The sequence below is a fragment of the Hippocampus zosterae genome, chromosome 8, assembly GCF_025434085.1.
Source record: "Hippocampus zosterae strain Florida chromosome 8, ASM2543408v3, whole genome shotgun sequence".
Lineage (NCBI taxonomy): Eukaryota > Metazoa > Chordata > Actinopteri > Syngnathiformes > Syngnathidae > Hippocampus > Hippocampus zosterae.
Window position 1 is genome coordinate 24,676,137 of NC_067458.1, and position 22,284 is coordinate 24,698,420.

General features: G+C 57.5%; 3 protein-coding genes across 5 annotated transcripts in view; all 3 read left to right on the plus strand.

The window, feature by feature from the left end:
* zc3h3 (zinc finger CCCH-type containing 3) overlaps positions 1-1,817 on the plus strand; it is a 28,691-nt gene extending 26,874 nt beyond the window's left edge. For 2 of the 3 annotated variants that reach the window (XM_052074172.1, XM_052074175.1), the window contains one exon: positions 1,356-1,817. In XM_052074172.1, the coding sequence (XP_051930132.1) occupies positions 1,356-1,438 (83 nt within the window). In that variant the 3' untranslated portion in view covers positions 1,439-1,817. Of the gene's footprint in view, positions 1-858; positions 996-1,071; positions 1,230-1,355 lie in introns of all 3 variants that reach the window. The other variant, XM_052074174.1, reaches the window with a different exon arrangement.
* Positions 1-8,850, plus strand: part of mafaa (v-maf avian musculoaponeurotic fibrosarcoma oncogene homolog Aa) — a 20,485-nt gene extending 11,635 nt beyond the window's left edge. The window contains exon 2 of the mRNA XM_052074187.1: positions 7,805-8,850. The gene's annotated coding sequence lies outside the window, so the exon portion shown is untranslated. The remainder of the gene's footprint in view (positions 1-7,804) is intronic.
* On the plus strand, positions 6,164-7,792 carry LOC127606129 (transcription factor MafA-like). The gene has a single exon (XM_052074188.1). It carries the CDS (start codon positions 6,253-6,255, stop codon positions 7,186-7,188), a length of 936 nt encoding a protein of 311 aa, XP_051930148.1. The 5' UTR covers positions 6,164-6,252; the 3' UTR covers positions 7,189-7,792.
* Positions 8,851-22,284: the final 13,434 nt, after the last annotated feature.

A 22,284-nucleotide genomic window follows, 5' to 3' on the forward strand; every position in this document is an offset into this window, starting at 1 on the left:
CCACCGCCGTTTTTGTGAAAAACTTTGGAGGCCAACCATGTCAAGTCCCTCCAACTGCGTCGCCGACGAGGCGTTCACGACGCGCGCTCGCCGCCAGCCAGTCTTCCGGGAGGGAGCCGCATTCATTTCCAGCCCTCATCCCAGTCAACGGGCCTTGACGCACGTGCCCATCCCCCGCTCGGCTGCCGCACGTCCCCTCCTGCCGCGTGACGTGTTAGCGAGAGGGGGGGTGCGGGGGGCTGGCCCGCCAATGGAGAAAATCCGCAGATGATTGATGGAAATGCATTTAGGGGATTCCTCAAAAACTGCCGATTCAAACATTCGCTCTCAATTTTGCACCAAAATGGGGGTTGGGGGCGATTTGGCGAGGATAGGCCAGAGACCGGGGGTGGGGGGGGTGCGAAACAAAGGGCTTGGAGCGGCTCCTCGCATCGCGTCACTCTTCATTTGCATTTTGTCCGGCACGTGGACTTTGTCTCTCCATTTTTACGGAAATGGAAGTCGAGCATGGGGGGTGAGAGGAGCAAGACTCCTGCCCTGCGCCTTCCCGGAAAATCAATCCGGGGGAGCCTTGTCGCCTCCGCTGGCTCTCGCGTCAACATTCCCTTGGCTCTATTTCGGGGCTACTCCGCCGGCGGGGCCCGCGCGCCTCGCCGCTCCGTACGCAGGAACGCTCTGCCGGGAGCCGTCTCCGCCGAGCGAATAAAATTAGCTTCGCCGACAGGTGGGAGGGATCGGATCTCGCCCAGAACGAAGCGGCCAATTTACGGTCTTGCGCACGCTTTGCGGAGCTCGCGCTCGAGCGCGGCCACTCTGGCACGGCTTGCCAATGTAACTGTGCGTTTGTTTCCCCACCAGTGCAAGAAGAAACACACTCTGGTGTGCGCGGACTTCTCCAAGACGGGTTCCTGCCCTCGCGGAGCTCGCTGCAAGTTGCAGCACCGCCAGCGCGCCAAACGCAGCGCCAGCGCCCCCGACCCTCAACCCCCCGAAAGGTCGGCCACGGACGCGCACGCTCACTCGGGCGAGGAAAAGCGCAACCGCTAACGGGGGCGGGTTTGTTTTGGCCAGGCCCCGCCCTTCGGCGCTCCTGGCGCGAGGCTCTCGGGACGCGCCGGATGCACCCGCCGCAAGCTCCCTGGCGCTGCCGTCCTTCATTTCCCTCTCCAGCTCTCCGGAAGAGGCGGACGCGCCAGAACCGCGGCTCATCAAAAACGCGCCCAGCAAAGGTAAATCAAGCGCTACAAGGATCGGACGCGATCCTTCCTTGTCGTCAAGTGGCGTCCGCGCTGGCTGACTTTCTGCCAAATCCTCTTGGTCTTCCACCGATGGCCGTCCTTTGCTTCCTCCCGCAGAGAAAAAACTGCAGATAAAGCCTCGCTTAGAAGAACCGCAAAGACGAGCGGCGCCGGGCGAGAAAAAGACCTCATCGCTATAGCGTTATTTTGACAAATTATGACGAAGCAGGCGCATTCGCGGAGTCTCTCTTGGACATGTTTGACTGACTTTGAGCCCTTCGGCTTGTGGACATTTTCAAGACGCGTGCGGATTAAAAGGTGGCATCTTGCGAGGTCTTTTTGACGTGCTCAGTCGCATGTTGTTCACGGTCCGCCGGACTTGGATGATGCCGACGTGGGAGCTTTTCCATCTGGAAGGTGGACAACGGCACTGCGCCGTCTCGCTTCCTTTCCCACCTTGAGATGAGAAACGTGAGCGAGCGTCAAGCCACTCGGTTGTCTTGTCATCGTCGTCGTCACCGTCAAATGTCTGCATTCCAGGAAGTTGAATTCAAGATTTTCTGTTTCTATCGGAAGGGGGGGGGAAAAGCCTTGCTCATTGGCAATGTCTTGTATTGAGCTGTGTTCTCGTGTCTCCGTTATGCTTTTATCGTATTGATTTTAATTGTTTTGGCATGCTGGATTTGGAGACGTGTCCAAATGATTTGACTGCTGTGAATTTTGTCTTGTAAATAAATGTTCCTTGCGATTTTAACAATGGAGTGGACCGTTTTGCGATGAAAATGTTTTTGTTTTGTTTTGCTTCACATACACAGACGAACTCTCTGAAAGAACTTGAAGTGTTACAAATAACGAACAAACGTCAGGCATCGATTTCTTTTTGTGGTCCCAGCAGAAGTCATCAAAAAATGATCCAATTGAAAGTGCCTCCATAATTCTCGGCACCTGCGCTTACTATGTGTGAAAAGCTGTGAAACGAATTTTGATTGCCGCGGAAGCACACCGGCATACTGTAAACGGGAGACCGAATCAAGATCCTCCCCGTGGCCATCTCAGCCCCCAGACCTGGACCCCATCGAAAACCTTCGGAGGAGGAGGAGAGGAGCGGGCCGGGTCCAGGCCGGATGATTTGGAAGGACGCGGAACGGGCGGCCCCGCTCTCGGACGCGGTCCTCGATTCGTTTCTCGAGACAAAGCTCGATTTCGTGTTGTTGCGCCATTGAGCCGTGCAATACCGGTGCTAACCACACGGCGGCGGGCACTGCCCACCGGCGCCCCCGAGGCCGAGGCTGCGATGGTGAAGAAGAGCGCGTCATGTCCGCCACAACGCCGGCCTCGAAAGTTCCCGTTTGACAGGTTCGGTTCAAGTGCGTGGGCAGTTTGAAGATTCCCCCCCGCCCCCCAAAAGAAGTGCATATTTATTCTCAAAACCTTGGAGTGTTTGGAAGGCATATTTATGATGGCTTGATTGGAAAAGCGGGCGCCTCCAGGACCAAGTGTACCGGCCGATGCCGCACCCAAAGGTAAGCCAGCCACAGCCTGTTCATTGGCGCATTCGAATTGACATGCGGGAAGAGCGTCTCATATTCCAATCTGCTGATGTTTTGTTTGTTTGTTTGTTTTTTTTAATCTGCGCAGAATGCCTTCATGTTGGCTTGCCATCTTTGAATGAAGGTCTTTGAGGTGTCACACACAATGTGCTTCTTTTGTGCACTTGAGCAATGGATGTCTTCTATGCATGTTTGTAAAGTTCAAATGTCTGAAGATGCTCTTGTGTACGCGTGGCTCCATTTCAAAAAAACAAGATGTCCCCCCCGTAGCGCGAATTAAAACACAACGGCTCCCTCGGCGCATGCCATGCGGGTTCCGAAAGCGGAGTTGTCCGGGTTGCAATGACAAAAATTAAAGGGAAGCGAGCCGACGTTTGGCTCCTCCTCATTGTGAGCGGTCGCTGCCGCTTGAAGGTGGCGCCCGCTGACCTCGTGGACGCCTTTGCAACATTGCGGGTCGCGTTTCTTGACATGTCAAAGTGGGCTTTTCATCTTTGTGTGCAGAAAGGGGGGGGACGCCTTAGACGGATGCCTTGCTGCCTCTTGTCTCAAAGCTGCGATAGGAGCTGCTGAGCTTGGCAAATTGTAATTAAGATCAATACTCTATGTCATTTTTTTTGGGGTGGGGGCTGCAAGGTGGAGGGAAGACACAAAAGAGAAATATCATCCGTTCATGCAGACCTGGAGATTGGAAAGGTCAAGTGTGAGGCTTTGTCATGTGTGTGTGTGTGTGTGTGTGTGTGTGAGAAAAAAATCCATATATAGAGCTCTCTCTGTCATATCTCTTTCTCTATATATCAAACGTATGACTTTGATATCATTCAAGTCGATGTGCTGCATGATGAAAAAATGGAGGATTTGCCACGTTTGGGTCTCGCTTTTGTTGGAGGCCACGCACACATTTGAGCAAGCGGTGCGCGGCGTCCATTCCCGCTTCCGAGTCCGGATCGCTTGCGGCATTCCTCAGCCGACCCTTTTGCTCCCCCCCCCCCCCCCCCCACGCCAGGCCCTCCTTCGCCCCCGCTGAGGTGCGCTTCGCTTCAAGCGTCAGAAGCGCACGGGCAGCCGAGTCGCCTTAAGCGAGCGGGCACAATGAAAGGCCTGACGCTCCCCAAAAAAGTCCGCTCGCCTTGCGCTCGCAACAATGAAGGGGCCGCGGCAGAGCTTCTTAAGGGGGGGGGGGGCCCTTTTCAATGGCGACCGCTTCGCCGGGCAATCGCAGGAGCCGCCCGCGGCTTATTTCCGAGAAGACCGCTAAATACCTCCATATGATTGCCTTTCATTTCCGACTCGGCAGCAGATTTTGCCAGCAGGAAGGGAGGGGGCGCACCTTTGGGCTAAGGCGGCTCAGTGGCCGCCGCGCGTTTGACTCGCGGGCACCCGTTTGACTCCATTGCCGACGGCGCCTTGATTCGGCCCTATTGTCACCGTTGGTCCAAAAGAAGACGCCTTTTTGCGCAATCGCAAGGACAAAGGTCAACCTTTTCACTGTGAATTGGGCCTGGCTCGGAATTTGAAACGCCGTTAGTAAGATTTTATTCCTTGATGGAGCCACCGTTTTCTCTGGCCCTTCGAATATCAAGTCTGTGTCCGGTCGAAATGAAACAGTGTCGCTCACTCCTGGAATGGTTTTGCTTTCCAAGGTGGCCACTTAAAAGTTCCTTTGAGCGCCCTCGTATTGAAGGCGAGTTTCCGGCCGTTTTGGGCGCCCCCTGGAGCGCGGGATGCCTTCCGCAGCTGTGCGTTTTGCGCCTGGGCACAGGCGCTGCGCAAAAGACAAAAGGGGTCCGAAAGGGATGCCCCCCCCCCGGTGCTTATCACCGGTATTGACCCGTCTCCCTCCGCCCCAGATGCGGCGTCCGGGGGGCTTAACGACCCGTCGATCCTCGCGGATGCAATTTGCGCTTAATTGCGAGGGCAAACCTCGTCGACCACCAGCGGCGGGACCATCCGATGTCGACTTAAGCCGCGCGGCTTCCTCACCCACTCGCGGAAATGCGAATCGATTTTTGGCCGAGGGGAGCGCGGCCTCGGATCGATCCGCGATTGATAGATTGGCCGCGCGGCCATCCTCGGGGGCGCGAGGGCTCCCGAGGCGGCCAATCGGCCGGTGGCGGTCGCCGAGCTCATAAACGGGAGCCGCTTGATCGTCTCCGATGAACTCTTCACGTTTGACTCTTTTGTTTGCGGCTGTTCTCCGCACGTTTGCCATTTTATGGCTTTGAAATGAGTCGGGGTGGACGCCGAGCCGCTGCCAACCGGACGCACCCTCCAAGATGTCCATTATAGGGATTAAAAACGCCTTTCCTGTGGTCGAGTCGTCCGTCTGAAATTCTCAGTTGTCGCGGCGATTGTGCCGACTGGAAGAAAGCGCAGCAACGATGCACTGCGAAGTCACCGGACAAGTCAAAGGTGAACCGTGAATGTGCGGGTGACTCCAAGATGAAGATGATCGGCACTTTTTTCATTTCATTCTGTGCGCTTTCACTTTGAAAGGGTTTCTCGCTTCCAAGGAATCATTTTTGAAGCTCTTGGCCTGCTCGCTCGCTCACTGGAAGGGTGGGGGGGATTGGGTTGCTGCAGCCCGCACCTGTTCCCCGACCCCCGCCCCCGTTCCCGCCCTCGGCTCTTTTCGGCTCTTTCCGGCTCTTTTCGGCTGCTCTCGGCCGGGTCGACGCTTCGCCATAGGCCGGCGCGAGGCAACGTGCGCGCTTCCACTCCCATTGGCCCGGCGCGGGGAGGACCGCGCCGCCTTTATAAGTGCGCGTCGCCTTTCCGCGCCTCAGTGTGTCACCGCGCGCCGGCGCCGTCGAATCGCGCGCGCACCTCCCGCCCCCTCCCGCGCACAATTAAAGGAGCGCGAGCGGAATCGCTGACGCTTTGTCAGCGGGACCGAGGGAGGCCCGCAAGCGGAACGCCCTCGTCCGGGCTGAGCTTCAAGGCGGGACGCGAGACTCCGCCGTCCCGTCCTCCGAACATCCGATTGAAGCCGGACTCGGAGCGCGTCGGGACGCGCTTTTCAGCGGCGCTTTGACCGTCGGAAAGTTTCCGAGTCCGAGGCACGCCGAGAGGGACTTTTTGCGGCGGTTTGGATATCGAGCCAAGGAGTGCGAGGACCGGGCCGAGGTGAGGCAAGGACAAGGCGGGTTGCCGTTTCCAAATCGGCTTCAAGTTTCGGCCACCGGTGGGGCGGGGGCTGTGGGGTGTGGGGGAGAGGCGGGCGGGCGGGCGGGCTCAGGCGTGCGCATTTGACCCGGCGCGAGTTGTCAACAAGAAGGGGGAGCAGACGCGAGCTGGCAGGTGGACAAGTTGATTCACACGCGGACGTATAGCGAGGCGGCTATAAATAGCCCCCGGCGGCCCTCGCGGGGGGCAGTCGGGCGCGCGCCATTTCTCCGCTTCCGAGAGGGCCGCCGCCCAGCGTCGCTTCGGCCGGGAGGGCGAGCGCCGTCGCATGGACTGACATGGCCGCCGAGCTCGCCATGAGCGCAGAGCTGCCCGCCGGCCCGCTGGCCATCGACTACGTCAACGACTTTGACCTGATGAAGTTCGAGGTGAAGAAGGAGCCCCCGGAAGCCGAGCGCTACTGCCACCGCCTGCCGTCGGGCTCGCTCTCGTCCACCCCCATCAGCACGCCGTGCTCGTCGGTGCCTTCCTCGCCCAGCTTCTGCACGCCGAGTCCCGGCGCGCAGGCCAACCAGAGCCTGCCCGGGGGCGGGGGCGGGGGGGCGGCCGGCAACGGCGGCGGCAACGCTCAGCACGGCAACGCGGCCAAGCCGCAGCTGGAGGACCTGTACTGGATCCCCAGCTACCAGCACCACATCAACCCCGAGGCGCTCAATCTGACCCCGGAGGACGCGGTGGAGGCCCTCATCGGCAACGCTCACCACCACCACCACCACCACCAGGCCTACGAGGGCTTCCGCGGCCAGCAGTACGCCGGGGAGGACCTGTCGGCGTCCTCGGCCGCCGCCCACCACCACCACCACCATCACCACCAGGGCCACCACCACCACCACCACCACGCGCGCCTGGAGGAGCGCTTCTCCGACGAGCAGCTGGTCAGCATGACCGTGCGCGAGCTCAACCGGCAGCTGCGCGGCTTCAGCAAGGAGGAGGTGATCCGCCTCAAGCAGAAGAGGCGCACCCTGAAGAACCGCGGCTACGCGCAGTCGTGCCGCTTCAAGCGCGTGCAGCAGAGGCACATGCTGGAGACGGAGAAGTGCACGCTGCAGAACCAGGTGGAGCAGCTCAAGCAGGACGTGGCGCGCCTGGCCAAGGAGCGGGACCTGTACAAGGACAAGTACGAGAAGCTGGCCGGCCGGACCTACGGCCCCGCCGCCGGACCACCCCCCGGCTCCAGAGATCCCGCCGGCAAGCGGCCCGACTTCTTCATCTGACGGCCTGGCGCCCGCCTGACCGCCCGTCCGCCCGCCCGCTCTCCATTTTGTCGTCGGAAGCCTTTTGAGTCTTAAAACTTTTTTTTTCTTGGCGGGGGGAGGGTCGCCTTCCAACCTGCTCGACGAGTCTTAAGTGACATTCGGCAGCTTCTTGGACGCAAAGCTTGTCAACGCGGACTGAAGCGGCCCGAGAATGAAAAAAAAAAAGCCAAGCCCAAGGGGACATTTGGACAAGCGTCGTCGGCGTGTTCGCTCCTCGCCTCTCCGTTCGCCAGCATGCAGGACATGTATGGTCCGGTCCCGGTGCCCTCGCGTGTGCTCAGCATGCAGCTTCCTCCTTCCCTCGCGAGACGCGCCGCGACTCGAGCGCCCGCCGCACAAATCCGCAACTCGCGGAGACAAAAACCAAACGCGGACGCCGATTTCTCCATCCATTTTTTTTCTAAAGACATTTGCCGAGCCGGTGCGGAGACTATTTATTTCCAAGTGTACAGAAAATGTTTATTTGACGTGCTCCCCCAGCGACCTTTGTTTTTTATTAAGAAAAAGAAGAAAACAAAATCGCGCTTGTTGCTTGGATGTTTCAGCCGCGTCTTAATAGCAAATGTTCGTCGAGGTCACAGCATGCAAATCGTCTCTCGGGTGTGGACTGTCAAACAAACAAAAAACAAACAAACAAACAAACCCGCGGAGGCGCCTTTGGCGGCCGGCCTCCGCGGTACTGACAACTATGCTTGCTTCTTTTTTTATTTTTACCGAGCTCTTGTTTTCTAGATCGTAGATCCTTGGATCCTTGAAAATGTCATTTTCATTTTCAACGAAGCTCACGTTTTCTAGGGTGGAAAAAAAATTGATTTTAATGTTAGAAGGTGACGTCCTTGTTTTGGCTGCGAAAAGTCCGGACGCCAAATGACGACCGTTCGAATCCTTATTTTATTTTATTTTTTCTAATGGAAAAAAATTGTTTATTTTTATTTCATGAACAAAACGGCGCGTCTGATAATCGGGCGATGCATCGAGTAGACTCTTAATTTCCCCCCCCCCCTTTTTTTTTTATTCGGCAAATTGTGGAGTTGACAAGAAACCAAGTTGGCGCGTGCCAGCTCCTTCGAAAAGAAGGCGCAGTTCAGCGCATTCGCGTTTCTCCGATGCGCTTATTGAGGGTTTTTTTTTTAAAAAACTTAATTTTTTAATTGTATCCGCGGCCAGCAACCCGCTTCCTCTTGGCCCGAACTTTTCAGTCGCTGTTTTCTCATCAGCCATCAATCTTCTTCTAAATATTAAAAAAAAAAAAAAAACCATCCCCGTTCCCGACTCGAGCCTCATCAATATTACAATCCAATACATGCTGATTTATTTCGCGCTTTCGCTTAACAAAACAGTTAACATCAAGTCAAATAATCAAGACAACACCAAACATAAAACACGGACAGTCGTGCGGTCCGAAGCACTTTTCCGTCACACGCTTTGTTGTTTGAAGCAGTTTGAGAGGCAAGATTCTAAAGATATTATCGATCGATGGGGGTTGCTGCTAATGTATATGTGTAAATAGTTTCCATATTTATTGGCTCGACGTGTCCGACTGTCCGCAAAAAGGCCGCGAGGTGGAACGTTGTGGAGAATCTTGTTTTGCTAAAGTTGAATAAAAAGCCGTGTCCCATCCTTGCCGGCAGGCTGCTGCCGCCGCGGGCCTCTTTCTTGACCACACGCGCATGCTGAACGATTGGCATGCACTTCAGCTGACAAATGGCATCTTGTTGTTTTTTTTTTCTTCTCCAAATGAGTTGGGCCGCGCCTAAATTGAGCCGCCGCGCGCTTTTCAATGCCACGTAAACGGCCGACTTTTCCGCCGTGGCTCCTCGCGCGACTTTTTGACGGCGCCGAATGTGGACGAAGAAAGAAGAAGCGTCGGCGAATATTGGAGATTTTTTGCGCAGGATGGAAGAAGCGGACAAAGTCCAAGCGCGCTCGGGTGGCTTTCCCTCGCCATCTCGTCACGAACTCTCGTCGACTCCTTTTTGACTCGGAGGGATTTTCACAGTTGCGCGTCAATATTCACGTCGCCACAAGAAAGCGTGAAAATGCGGCTAAAGCGATGACCCTTTTCCAAATGGGCCGCGCACGTCTCAAGCGAGCCATTTCTTTGTTCGACTGATTTGAAATCAGGCCGCGGCTCCGACTCCGGCTTGACGTTTTCACTTTAGCGTCTTTCCCGCCGGTCAACTTTTGGACGATTGCGCCCGGTGGTCTTTTCCGCCGACTCGGGCGAAACGGTGAGCGGCGCGGCGGCCGGCGGCGCGTCCGTGGGGAGCGCTCGCGAAGTTGAGTGCGCCGCCGACAACCTCCAGATGCGCTATGCGGGATGTGCGCCTGACAATGACACGGGAGAGGAAAGGCCCAGTGTGTGTGTGTGTGTGTGTGTGTGTCTAGTTCTTTTTAAATTGACATCCCTTCGAAGGCGTCCCATTTGAGCGGTTTCAAGGGTGGCTTGCAATACACCCGAGACGGCTTGTCGTATGCCCCCCATGAACGAATGGACTGATTTCACTCTGTCCGTTGTCATCCCCCAGCCGCATCGTTCATCATGGCCGAGGTTTTCCTGCCATGTTTGTCCTCCTTTGCGAGACCGTGTCATTGCTCTTTTTCCGTAAAACGCCTTGTTGGGTTGTCCTGAGATCCGCCGCGTCTCCCTTGTCAAAAATGTCCTATTCAGTCGATCTCTGCGGTGCGGCGTGAAAACTCCTGTTGCTTTTTTTGTTGTTTTTTTTTTCTTTTCAATTTTTGATTGGTGTATGTGTGTGTGTGTGTGTGTGTGTATTTCGGATGGCACGGTGGTTCAAGCCAATTACGAGTGCGGGTCGAGAGGTGAATAGCGACGTTCGGGACCGACTGGAGACACCCAATGGAGGATCGCGCCGTGGTCTTGCGGCCCAGATGCCACCGAGGCGTGAAGGAGTGTTTCATGGCGCCTGCCTGACAAAGGAGAGGCTTGACTCGAGCCGGCCGCCGGAGAGGAAAGAAGCCCGATTTCACAACGGCGCCAATTTGCCGCTCCGATGTAAGATTAAAATTTCACAGAGCGGCGAAAAGAAACTGCTCATTGGCGTCATCGCAGCCATCCATTTTCCAAATGGATTGATGATCAAAACATGAATTGAACATTCTTCATGTATGAACGGAAAAGGAGGAGAGCCGCGTGTCTTGCCATCATAAATTTTCAAGCAATTCATTCTCCATAATTAAAAAAGGCGGCCGACAACGAGAAGAGGGCCGATAAAAAAAACGCAGAGAGCTCTTGACTCTTGACTTTTTGTTGCAACGATCCGTCCGTCGCCCGGGATATCTTTGCATTGGCTTTTTCTTTTCCGACGAGAGCCGAGTCGGCGCCCCGGGCGAGAACCCGGTCTCCACGGCCAAACGCGCAAACGCTCCTCATCGTGGCAGCCATCGCCGACCTCGATTGGAACATCAGACGCTCGGCAAAATGCGACGCGGCGCGGGCAAACGAGGAACGCTGTAAAAAGTGCTGGGAAGGTTTTTGATAAATCACCTCCACGCCGTTAATGCTCACGGGCGACTCATAATTATGACGCCTCCTCCCATGATTGAGTTAGTGACCCGGGGCCAGAAGGACCGAAGGGGGGGGGGGGGTGACGTTGGACGGGGTCTCGGTTCTCACCCGGTTTGCCCAGAAAAGCAATTTGGCACTGTGCCCCCCCCCCCCTCCCCAGCGCACGCTTGGCTTCCACACTGTCACACACGACGTGTGCGTGTGCGCTCTGACGTGCCGCATGCTGAGTAGGCACATTCAAAGGCGCTAACGCAGACGAAAATCTGCCCAAAGCAGCAAAAAAAGAACAAGAAGTCATAAATAGATCAATAAACAAAAGAAGCGCCGTCGCAAACCAAGCACACTTGCAAACAAACAAAAGGAAACGTGAGGACGGCGATGATGATGATGATGATGATGAGCGAGAACGGAAGCCGTTACGCTGCTTTGTCGAGTCGCAAAACAAGCTGCGCTTGCACAAGAGGAAAGAAATTGCCGCCGCCGCCGCCGCTGGAAGTTTGCAGCTTGCGAGTGGGAGGCAGCCGTTGCGCCGCAACTTCTCAAGCCATTGAAGCGGAGCTTCGGTTTCGGGGGCGGCCCCAATCGATCGGATTGGAGCCGGACGCCGCATGCCACGGTCCCGCTTTGGGCGCGAGGACATCGGCCGCAGTTCTCCGCGGAGTCCGTCGGCGCTGGAGCGCGCCGTTATTCGCACGCCACGGGCGCGGCGAGCCGTCGGCCGCGCGCGGATCGGCTGCATGAATAAGTCATCCTTGGCGCCGGCCTCTCTCGGGCCTCTTTTGCCGGATGAAATTTGCACGGCCTTCGTTGTTCGGGCTGCGTCGGGCAAAGGTGGTTTCTCCTCCCCAAGGACGGGCTTTTGCCACGCTGCGACCACCGATGGGGGGGGGGGGGCGGGTGTCGGCGCACTAAGTTCAGTCGACTCGCTTGCAATGCCGCTCAACGTGGCTTTGACGTGCTCCCCTCCGAAGTTGACCTCTTGACCTCCTCAGCGCTTGGACGTGACCTCACATTATGCCACCCCCCAAAACCCCCAAATCATCATGCAACTCAATAATCCACAAGCCGGCGCTCAACGACGAAATGAACTCCACCGTTCTTGGTAACGTCACCAAAGGTAGCTCGGCCTCACGGTGCTGCCCCCCCCCCCCACCTGACGGCGAGATGAGCCCGCAGGGCCCGTGACGATAAAGCGCTTCGGCAAACCTTGACTGGTCTTGTTGAGAGAGCAAGACCGGGGGTGGGGGGCGGGGGGCGAGGAGGGACGCCACGCTCCCCCCTCCGGATTGACTGGTGAGGCCGCGTCCTGTGAGTGACTCGGCCAGGATGGACAGACGACTCTAATGGCCGGCGTCCCTTCCGCCCTCTCGCATTTGATTGAATTATTGAAGGTGCCCCCCCCCCACCCCCTCACGTCAACATGCTTGCCACGTTCCGTGAGTGACAGGCGGGCCGCCAAAAAGTCACCTGACACTCGGGAAGCGAGGACTCTTTTTCTGAAATATTTACGAGCTTCCCAAGGTGCGCGTGCATAAGGAGCCTTTTCCGTATGCAGCGTTGGAAAATGCGGCGAGAGGGGGCGCCGTCGCGTCGCCAAAGATGCTCCAAGATTGGCGGCAAAACAATGAGCAAGTTGTGCCTTTCCCGCGTTGGGTTATCGGCACCCCGCTCGCCGGACGGGCCCGACGTCAGTGGCTGGCTTTTGCCGTCGGCAGGTACACAAAGCGTAGCTGAGCAAACAACATCTCCTGCGCGTAATCGGCGGCGATCGGAGGCGCGAATCGCTGAGCCGGGTGGAATCGGCGGCGGCCGTGATGAAAGGCGTCCGCCGGCGAGCCAAACTCCAAAGCGGGCGTGGAGGACGCAGGAGGAAAAAGCGCTGATTTTGGTTTGTGCGTGACAGCGCTTCCTTTGAACCCGGCCGGCCGCACCTGCTTTTCTTCTTGACGCCCGCCCCCAGCCCACCCACCAGACTCGGGGCCACGTTGAGGTGAGGCGGGACGACAAAGCCCATCCCAGTCCACCGCCGAACAAACTGCGCAAAGCGCTGACGGCTATTTGCTTTTCTGGCGCCGAAGTGCTGCGTCCGCCTCTTGCTGAGCAAAAAGCGAGTTGAAGGAAGTCTTCAACCACCGCCTTCCTTCTCGCAACGGATGGCGGCCGAGCTGCGGACGTTGTCCGGCGGAGAAGCCCGAGAGACAAAATGGCCGTCGGCGATCGTCCCCGCTTGGGACTTGAGCGGGTGGCTGTGAGAAATCCCCCCCCACCCCCGATCCAAGTGAATGGAAGCTCCCCGCGGTTAATGATGTCAGCGGCTGATCCCTTCCCGTGCCCGCGATGCCCCCCCCCCCTCCAATTGGCATCCGTTGCCGCATGTGCGCTCGGCGATAAGTCCCGTCGTGACCCACCTTGGCCCCCGTCATTCATTGACTCCTTGACAAAGGATTTGGGCAGGCCCAAATCGAGGGCTCCCCCCCAGGAAGCCCTCGAAAAGAGCCGCTCACCTTGGGAAACAATTAGCTGAGCGTCAGGACGCCGCGACGGGAAGGATTTGGAAACGCAAGCGCACAATTTCATTTGGAAGGCAAACGATTTCGTCTTTCCCGATGAACGAGTTGCCAATCGGCGCCGCCAAAGGCCCCCTTACCTGCCCGGCGATGGAGCTCATTTTCTTCCCCTGCCTCGTTGGCACAATATCTCTTGAGGTAGGTCAAAGGTCATGGGCACCTTTTCAAATACAAAGAGCAGCCATTGAAAGCGGCGTCGCTCTCGTGGAGCCAAAGAACGTGTGTTGCGGGCGAGGCCGCCACACGCCAACTTACACCTTTGACCCCGGACACAAAGAAAGAAAGAAAAAAAAGAAAAGAAGCCAGAGGGAGAAGTGTGACGGCCTGGCTCGGAAACGGAGCGTCCTTTCCTTCCTGGAAAATCTCCCCCCCCCCCCCCCCCCCAGCCCCCGCCTCTTTGCCTAAGCCCCAGCGAGTGTTTTCCTTGATCCCGCCGAAGCCGTTTTGAAGAGCTCAGGTGGCTGTGGAAGAGCGGCGAGCCGGCCCCAATCCGCCGGCTTTGGGCCCCTGTCAAGGGCTCTTGATCCGCAGGCGGAGGGGAGAGCCGCAAACGCCGGGGCGGATTTGCCGGCCGCGCCCCCGAAGATCCGACCGGCGGACCTCGCGGAGGTGCGGCCAAGAGGCCGGCTCGCCGCAAGCCCTCGGCGCTTCCTTGCCGTCCAACTGAGAGAATGCGCCTGCGCCTGCGTGCTGCCAGTTGTTTTGGGATCTTTTCAGGACCTCTTTTGCCTTTTCCTCGTCTGTGCTCAAACCACTTGTGGCAAGTTTGCACTCTGAGCGAGGCCATTTTTTTTTTTTGGCAGTGGGGGGGGGGGGGTCTGCACCGTGTGTGCGCATGTGTGAGAGTGCAAAGAGACAGACGGGACATTGACTCGCTCAGGATGTGGCTGGAGCGCGCAGACAGAGGAGCGGGCGGGCGGGCGCTTTGCTGGGCTTCATGGATACGTTTCCTTCGCTCCCAGACGAAGAAGAAGAAGGAAGCCGCGCAGGAAGGAGACGACGCGCATTCCAATATCGGGAGGGGAGGCAAGCCATTGATCGGCTTGGCGATCAATCAGGAAAGCGTCCGGCAGGCTCTCCCAAAATAGAGCACCTGAGCGCGCGGGGCCAACCCACGGCAGGGATGGCCGAGGCGCTCATTGATCGCCGTTCAATTTGCCGCATTTTCTTGTGTGTGTCCCCCCCCCCCCCAAAAAAAAAGAAATCACCCCTGCCCCGCCTCCTGCCTGAAGATGGGCTCCGGCACGTTTGGCAAAACGACCGAAATGGGCCCGGCTGGTGTTTCAAACGAAGTCCGGACAAGCCAGCTGATCTGAAGATGAGAAGCCACGCGGGGAGGAAGGCGGGCGGTGGGAAGAGCGCCACTTCCTGCCCGCCGGCGATAAGCTCGGAGACGCTGCGCAACACGCCAGGCCGCCGACGTGATCTCCAGCGCGCGCCCCCGCCAACATATTTTACCGCCCATAAATGGCTCCAAAGATAGACTTTAATGCGGAGCCGCCGCAAAATGGGCCTGACTAAGCTGGCAATTTACATGCCTAAGCAAAGTTGTTAACCCCGAGAGGCGGGGCCCCGGGCCCCCCCCCCCCCCTCAGCCAGCCGGCGAGCGCTAATGGGATTTCGCTCCTAATGAAATTGATGAAAGACAGCGACAGAATCGCCCGGGGAGGGACGGAAAGATGGAGACGGCGAACGCTATCGCTGCTTTCTTTATGGTCGCACCGGTTCAGGGTGCACTCCCCCCGCCCCCCCCCCCCCAATGCGAGATGGAGAAACGCAAAATAAGCAAAATAAGTGATGGCATCCGGCGCCGTCTGTGGGAGAAAAGAGCGGCGGCTTTTTGCTCTTGACACTTGTGCCCTCCCGACGCGTGCGCCGGATCTCGGCCTCCCCGCGCGAATGCCGCTCAACCCCGGAGAAGATTGTGATGAGCGTGCCAGAAGAAACGCAGAGTTGGGGGGGGGGGGAGAGAACAGCCGCTGCTGATTACGAAGGAAATTACCCGCGAGTCTGCACATTCTCCCCGACATCTTTTTGGGCCACGCTTTGCTGTTTTTGTTGGTTGCTGATGCGCAATTCTTTATGAGCCCCTGCCCCCCCGCCCCCCCCTGCCGCCTCACACGTGCAGCACCTACGCGGCCGATGTTCGGCCCACCCTGCTCGCCCTCCAAACCGAGAATCGATGCTGCGCGCGAGGATCCCTCGGCCAAGGGGGGGGGGGGGGGGGGGCATGTGATTTATGACGCCCGCAATGTTGCTGAGCGCAAAGTCTCGCTCTCTGCCTTTGTGTCTCCATCTCCGCCGTTTCTGCACATGGTTGCGACTTGACGAAAGGGCGGCGGCGGGGAAGCAAATCCCGAGGCGTGGCTAAGCAAGTAATCATCATCAAGTAATCATCAAGTCCACGGGGGGTGGGGTGGGGGCACTTGGTGCTGTTTGCGTTTAACCTGGTGATCCATCTTGGACCAGAAAGGGAATCCCTCGTCCTCATCCCTCGTTTTTCGAAAAGGTGAAAAGCGCGAGGAAGGATTTGGTTGGCGGCTGATCGCGGGGCACCCCCCCCCCCCACACCACGAGCGAGCCTTGGCGCTCACGATCGCAACCGAGGACAATTTGGAGCGCTTCCTCTCACCCGTCGGCCGCGTTTTTGGAAGGTGGGAGGAAAGTAGGCGCACCCGGAGAAAAGCCGCACGGGGACAGGGCGGCCATCAGCGGAACGGAGCCCCGCCTGCGTTCTGTCAATGGGTTCCGGTAAAGGCGGCGGGGGAGGGGCCGGGAGAAAAAAACAAAAAGCCATCTGATCGGGGGGGGGCGATCTGCCGCCGGCTCTTGGCATGATTTGTGCGCGGCGTTGAGCCGTGGTGATGATGAGGCGTCTTTGTGAAGACGCCTTTCATAACTTTGTCAATAGCGCTTCGCTTTACGAGGCCGTCGATGGCCGGCCGCCTCTCGGGCAAACAAAAGCCGCAACTCAGCTTTTTTGCCACCGGACGATCGCGGGGCCGCTGCACGGCTTTTAAAAGATTTGCCCCCCCCACCCCTGCAAGTGGCGAGCGTTGCGCAGGATCGCTTGGCCTCCCTGAGGATGTCACGCTCCACGGCGCTCGCTTCCTCTCTCATCCGTTTGATTGTTTGTCGGCGCCGCCGGAATCTTTTCCGGCGGCGTTGGTTGTCGAAACTGAGCCGTTGCCAGATTTTGCTCCCTCGGCCGCCGTTCCCCGCGGGCGCGAGCGGCCCTTGGCGACATTTCCCTTGGCGATCGCTTGGGCTTTCCGGCTCCTTGCGGCAATTACGTCTCAATTAGCCGAGGAGTCAACAAAGCGAGGGGATGTGGAAAAACAAAAGCAAAGCCTCCCCCAGGTCTCGTTTAATGCCTGCCGTCCTCTGGGGCCGCGGCGCCCTTTCCTTTCCCGTTCATTGATCGGGCGCGGTTCTTGACACAACTCGGAGCTTGTTAGCGACCGGCGGCGGGCGCTCATCCTCATCCGCGGGCAACCAAGCACGCTTGGGGTGGGACAGCCGCCATCGCTTTGGGAAGCGCAAAAACCAAGCGTGAAGGAAGAACCGAACGCTGGGCCTTCCGAATGCCGAGTTGGGATTCTGGCCGCTGTCGCGTGCAGAGGTGGACGGATGGGGGGGGGGGGCGTCGGCCACCTCCGCAACTCCCGATCGCTTTCTTGACTGACTCGAAAAGCCACCCCATGCGTAAGCGCCCCCCCCCCCCCTTTTCATCCTGGCGATTTTCAGTCAGTGGCCCTCCCACTGGCCCAGGACGGGACACCGGGACCACCGAACCATGCTGCTCCACATGGTTTGGTTCTTCCCTTCCATCCTTGATCCACCCCTTCCCGTTCCTCTTTCTCCTTGACCCTCTTTTTGCCCCCCTGGTCTTTTCAACTTGAGCTCCCGCCGTCTTGCGTCGGGCTCGGCTGCGGCTTCGGGCCGCGGCCCTCCCCGGCCGTCGGTCCCCTCTTCCTCCGCCCTTCCCCTGCGCTTGTCGCGGGCGCTAATCCGTGTCACGGCATCTGATTGGGGATTAGGAGCGGCGCTTTATTCACGGCGGGGAGAATGATACGGCGCTTAGCGGCGGCGGCTCCCGAGCCAGCCGCTCTCTGCTGAATTAGCAACATGTTTGAATGAGATAAAAGGCGCGGCTTAGCCCGCCGCGCTCCTCCACCTAATCCCCCCCCCCTCCGCGCGGTCGGGATACGAGCCGCTCGGCCGCCCTGCGTGCGGAGCTTTCGGACCGCACCCGGCGTGCGCCGGGCGGGCCGCCGTCCGGCGCCTTCTCCGTACCTTCTCGGTATCGTTCGAATGGGGCGGCCAAACCACGGCTGACTCCCCCGTTCAGAAGCATCGGCGGGATTTGCCATGTTGTTGACATTTCCGGGGATGCAAAGTCCATTTTTGGAAGACCTGCTCATGAGTTAGTTTTTTCACTGCGCAAACGTGAGCGGGCCCTCGTCACGGCCGAGCGGAGCCTCTTGCGTGGCGTTTGTGCTTGGTGGGCCATCCCCGCCAATAAAGCCGCCCGTATGTCTCACTTCATTTGCCAAGCGCTGCGTCAGCAAAAACAAGAAGAAAAAAAACAAGCGTGCCACGCGGCGATCTGCATACTGGGAAATAATGAAGGGGGGAGCCAAAGCGCAAACGAACGAGAGAGGAAAAGGAGCACGGCAGGGGCTGCCAAGTCCAAAATCTCCGAGTGGGTTTTCCGCCTGCTGTCGGACGACGACATCCTTGGGCTTCCCCTTTTGTTTTGTTTCTTCTCTTCATGATATTTTCCGCTGCCGTGATTGATTTTGGACGGAAGGTATCAAGTCACGTCACCGCCACCTCGCCGGTCGTTTGCGCTCGGCGATAGATGAGCACGTTTGCCCCCCCCCCGACGGCCCCCTTAATCTGATATTAATGATCAATTGCGGCTAATGCGCCATTTGCGCTAATTGTGATGCGGGGAGCGCGTAATGGCATGCGACGGAAGCCGCTCCCCGCCCACCCCTCCGCACTTTATCTGCCCGTTGTCGCGCCGGCGTCTCCGTATACGCTGACCTCTGTGCTACCCCGCCCCTCCCCCTGCCCCCGCCCCATCCCCCACGTTCGACTTGACATGCGAGCGGCTGTCGGACGCTCACTTTTGCTCTCCCTTTCTCATCCGCCCCCCCCCCCAACTATTTCTACAGTTTTACTTGAATCCTCCGCTGGGACGACATTCATCATTTGTTTTTCTCCCGCCCCCCCCCCCAGGTAAAACAAATGAATGTCTGTCAACTTTAAGCCGAGAAGGCGTTTTTGCGCGTTGATGTGAGCTCGGTGGCGCGTGATCCCGCTTTTGGCAGCATGCAACTAATATTGGGGGCCGCTTGCCTTAATCTGCTCAGAGAAAGCCGAAGGGATCAGACTCGTGGTGTTGATGGGGGGGGGGGGAGTCACAGGTTAATATATATGTCTGGGATACAGCCTTTTCTTCATCTCCACCCCCCCCCTCGCCGGCCCCCCCTGGGGCGCACGCCTCATCTTCTTCACAACCACATAGCAAGAGATGTAGCGATGGAGATACAGATAGTGTGTGTGTGTGTGTGGGGGGGGTTGTATTTGTGTATATATATTTTGTTTATTTTTATTTTTTTTACGGTGTCTCTCTTTCTCGCTCTCTCTTGCCGGCGTGCAGCCACATGCGTGCGCACACCCCCCATGGTACATTAGAGCACTTATTTCTCCACCTTCATGCCGATGCCGCGGCCTTATTTATCATAATTCATCATTTAAGCAGCGCTGCCCCCCCCTCCCCACGCTATTCACCGGGGCATTCTCATCTTGCCGCATGGCTGCAGGCGATTTGGCACAAGGGACGGTGCAAGTGAGACGTTCATCCCTTTAAGTGTCCTTTGCACCCCCCCCTCCAAAAAAAAGAAAAGTGTTGATGGGCTTTGCACATGGCTGTTTTTTCATCTGTTCTTGGTTGCGCAAGAAGCAAGTCTTCAGGTTTCCATCCCTGGCAGATTGTTTTGGGTGCGGGAGGGGGTGACTTTGCACAAAGCAGAGCTGGAGTCGCACTTTGCGTATTTTTGAAAGAAAAAATGGATGCGCTTCAGGCGATTTTATTTTATTTTGACAACATCAAATGGAGTTGATTCAAGGACCCCCCCCCCCCCCCCCCCCCCAGTGTACATGTCTGGAGGATGGACTTCGGACCTGTCGTCCGGCCGGTCCCTCCCTCCCTCCGCCGGTACGATTTCGACACCATTTGATGGCGTCCTTTGGGTAATTGGACACGGCGAAGTGAAATCCGCCCAAGAGAGCAGACCCGCGCGCGCACCCGCACGCGCACCCGCACGCTCGCCATCCATCAAGCGCAACTTGGCTCCCCGGATCCTAATGAGAGGAGAAAGACGTAATTTGATCGCCGGCGGTCCGTCGCTCAAGCCGCCCGGCCTTCTCCCGCCATGCTCGGTCGCGCCGGGCCCTTGCCGGCGCTCTGATTATTGTTAATCTCATCATATGTCTCTTTGCGCTCAATAAAGCCCCCCCGACCTCCAGCGCGCGCCCCCTTTTCACTCAAATCCAATCGCCGGCCAACATGACCCGCCTCGGCCTCGCCGCGCCGCCGCGCTAATGCGGTTTGTCATAATGAAGCGCCGAGTGGAATGAATGAATTGGTCGGAGGGCTAATGAGCGGCGCGGGGGCCAGGCGGGGCGGACCGACGGAGACCCGAGACCGCTCGGGCGGTGACGCTCGGGCCCCACCGCAAAATGAATACCAAGCTCATTTTGGGTGAGCGAAAGCTCGGGGCCGTGCGGCTTCGGCGACGGCGTCCAAAATGTCGCCGAAAAGGCCGCTTTTCCGCAAATTCGCTCCGCAAAGTAGCGCGTGGCCGAAGCGGTCAAGCGGCAGCTCGCTTTTCACTCAAGCGCTTGAATACAAAGTGCCTATTGATCGATTGAACCTGCGCGTGAAAGTCACCTCGGTTAGGCTGAAGCGCAGCGCTTTCGCTCCTGATTTGTCAGATGTTGCAACATTATTGACGACATTTGACCCCCAGATGACCCACCCATTCCTGAAACAAATGCCTCGTTATTCACGCCGGCGCTCTGTCGTAAATATCCAGTGAATTGCCAAATTCAAATTTAAAAAAAAAATCCCCCGAGGAGTCATACGAATATCACAAAGCGCAAGAAAGAAGTGCCCGAGGAGAGGCGACCGCGGGCCGCGTGAAAGGTCCCGCTTGGCTCCGGACTAAGATGGAGACGCGCCGCTACTGCGCGCCGCCGCCGCATAGCGGCCCACTTGGCGCTGATGCTTCTCGGGCTTTTTTTTTTTTTTTTTTGGTCTCGCCCTCTTTGCCTTATTCCGAGCCGAGTCCTTGACCGAGTCGGGCAGAATAGAAAGTGCTTGGTGCAGCAAATCACGGACTGAAAACTTTGCTAAGTTTCCAGCCATCCTCCTTGCCTTCATCTCCCTCGAACTATCTCTCCTACTCTTATTTCTTCTTCTTCTTCTTCTTCCAGAAATTTCTCTTAGGAGATTATCCCCAGGTAAGCTTGTTACCTCTGCCGGCTTGCGTCAGCAGCTCTTCCCCCTGCACTGACCACAGAAGGGATGAAGACGCTTGCAGAGAGAGAAAGCGGGAGGTGGGGGGGGGGCATGATTGAGCGAGAGGTGGGGGTCGGGGCGGGGAGTTGGCCGCGGCGAGTCTAAGACGTGACAAATGGGATGGGGGCGAAGGATAGGAGGGGAGGGATGGGGGGGGGACACACTGAGAGAGTGCCGTCGGTGTGAGTGGTCCGCTCGTGGCCACTAACAAACCATGACAACATCATAAGGCTGAGCAGATGACTCGGGCGGCTCGACGGGGGCCAGTGGGGGGGCTGCTATCAGGCAGCGGGGACCCGCGCGGCTCCTCTCATCCTCCCCGGCTGTGGTCACCAGACACGCCGCAAGCGGGCAGCGAGCTTCCAAAGCAAAGCGATGCGGACGCGTCCCAATTGCGCATTTTCGTGCGCTCTCGTCCTCATCATGGCAGGATTGACTTTGCCCGCCAAAGTAAAAGTCTCCCTCTCCGTACGTCATTTCTTCCGATGCGACGTCGTCGTTGGAGAACTCCCTGCCAGTGACGTTTTTCCAATGATCACGACTCCAACTTTTTTTTTTCTTGGGGGGGGGGGTGGTGGGGGGGATTCCCATTTTGCCCACGGCCAACCGGGCAGGCTCCTCCTCAGGGTGGGCATTTTCTCATTTTTCTTTTCCCCACAGGGAAACGTCACAAAGTGTTCTTTTTTTTTCCTGATTTCATCTGGTATCAGACACGCAACCCGGCGATCGTGCTCTAAATGCGTGATCACGGCCGACCAAGTGCTTCTCACCAGACGCCCCCCCTCCCCCCCGCACCCCTTTACAGGCTTTTGGAATTGAGGGATTGGAGGTGTTCTTTTGAAGACTCAAGAGATAAAGTGGAGGATGTGAGAAGACGCGCTTGGAGCGACTCGGGGAAAATCGGCTCAAGTCTCTCCTTGTTAGACGAGAAGTGAGCGCCATCAATTTCATCCCCTCGGCACAGGTGGACTGACTTTGACTTTGTTTTGCACTTTGCTTCCCCCCCCCCTCACGTGCTTGTCTGGGGGATCCGAGATTGCTCCTTTTTTTCCATCTTTGCTTTCTCTTCATTGGCCGCCACGTTCATTGGGGGCTTCCAATTTTCTCAGTGGAGAAGGGGAGTGCTGTCGGCCGCTGCCGATGATACTTGAAACTTGATTTGTTCAATTTACATTTCATTAAAAAAAAAATTAAATCGTGGCAGAGGATCAAGAGTGCAAACGGCAGAAAAATCCCAGGTATCACAATCTCCCCGCCCCCAGATGTGGGTGGGCGTGGCCAGGTCACGGCCACCCCTGACCGCCATCTAGCCCCGCCCCCGCCCCTCTACGAACAACCTGGCCACAAAAGTGGCAATTTGATTT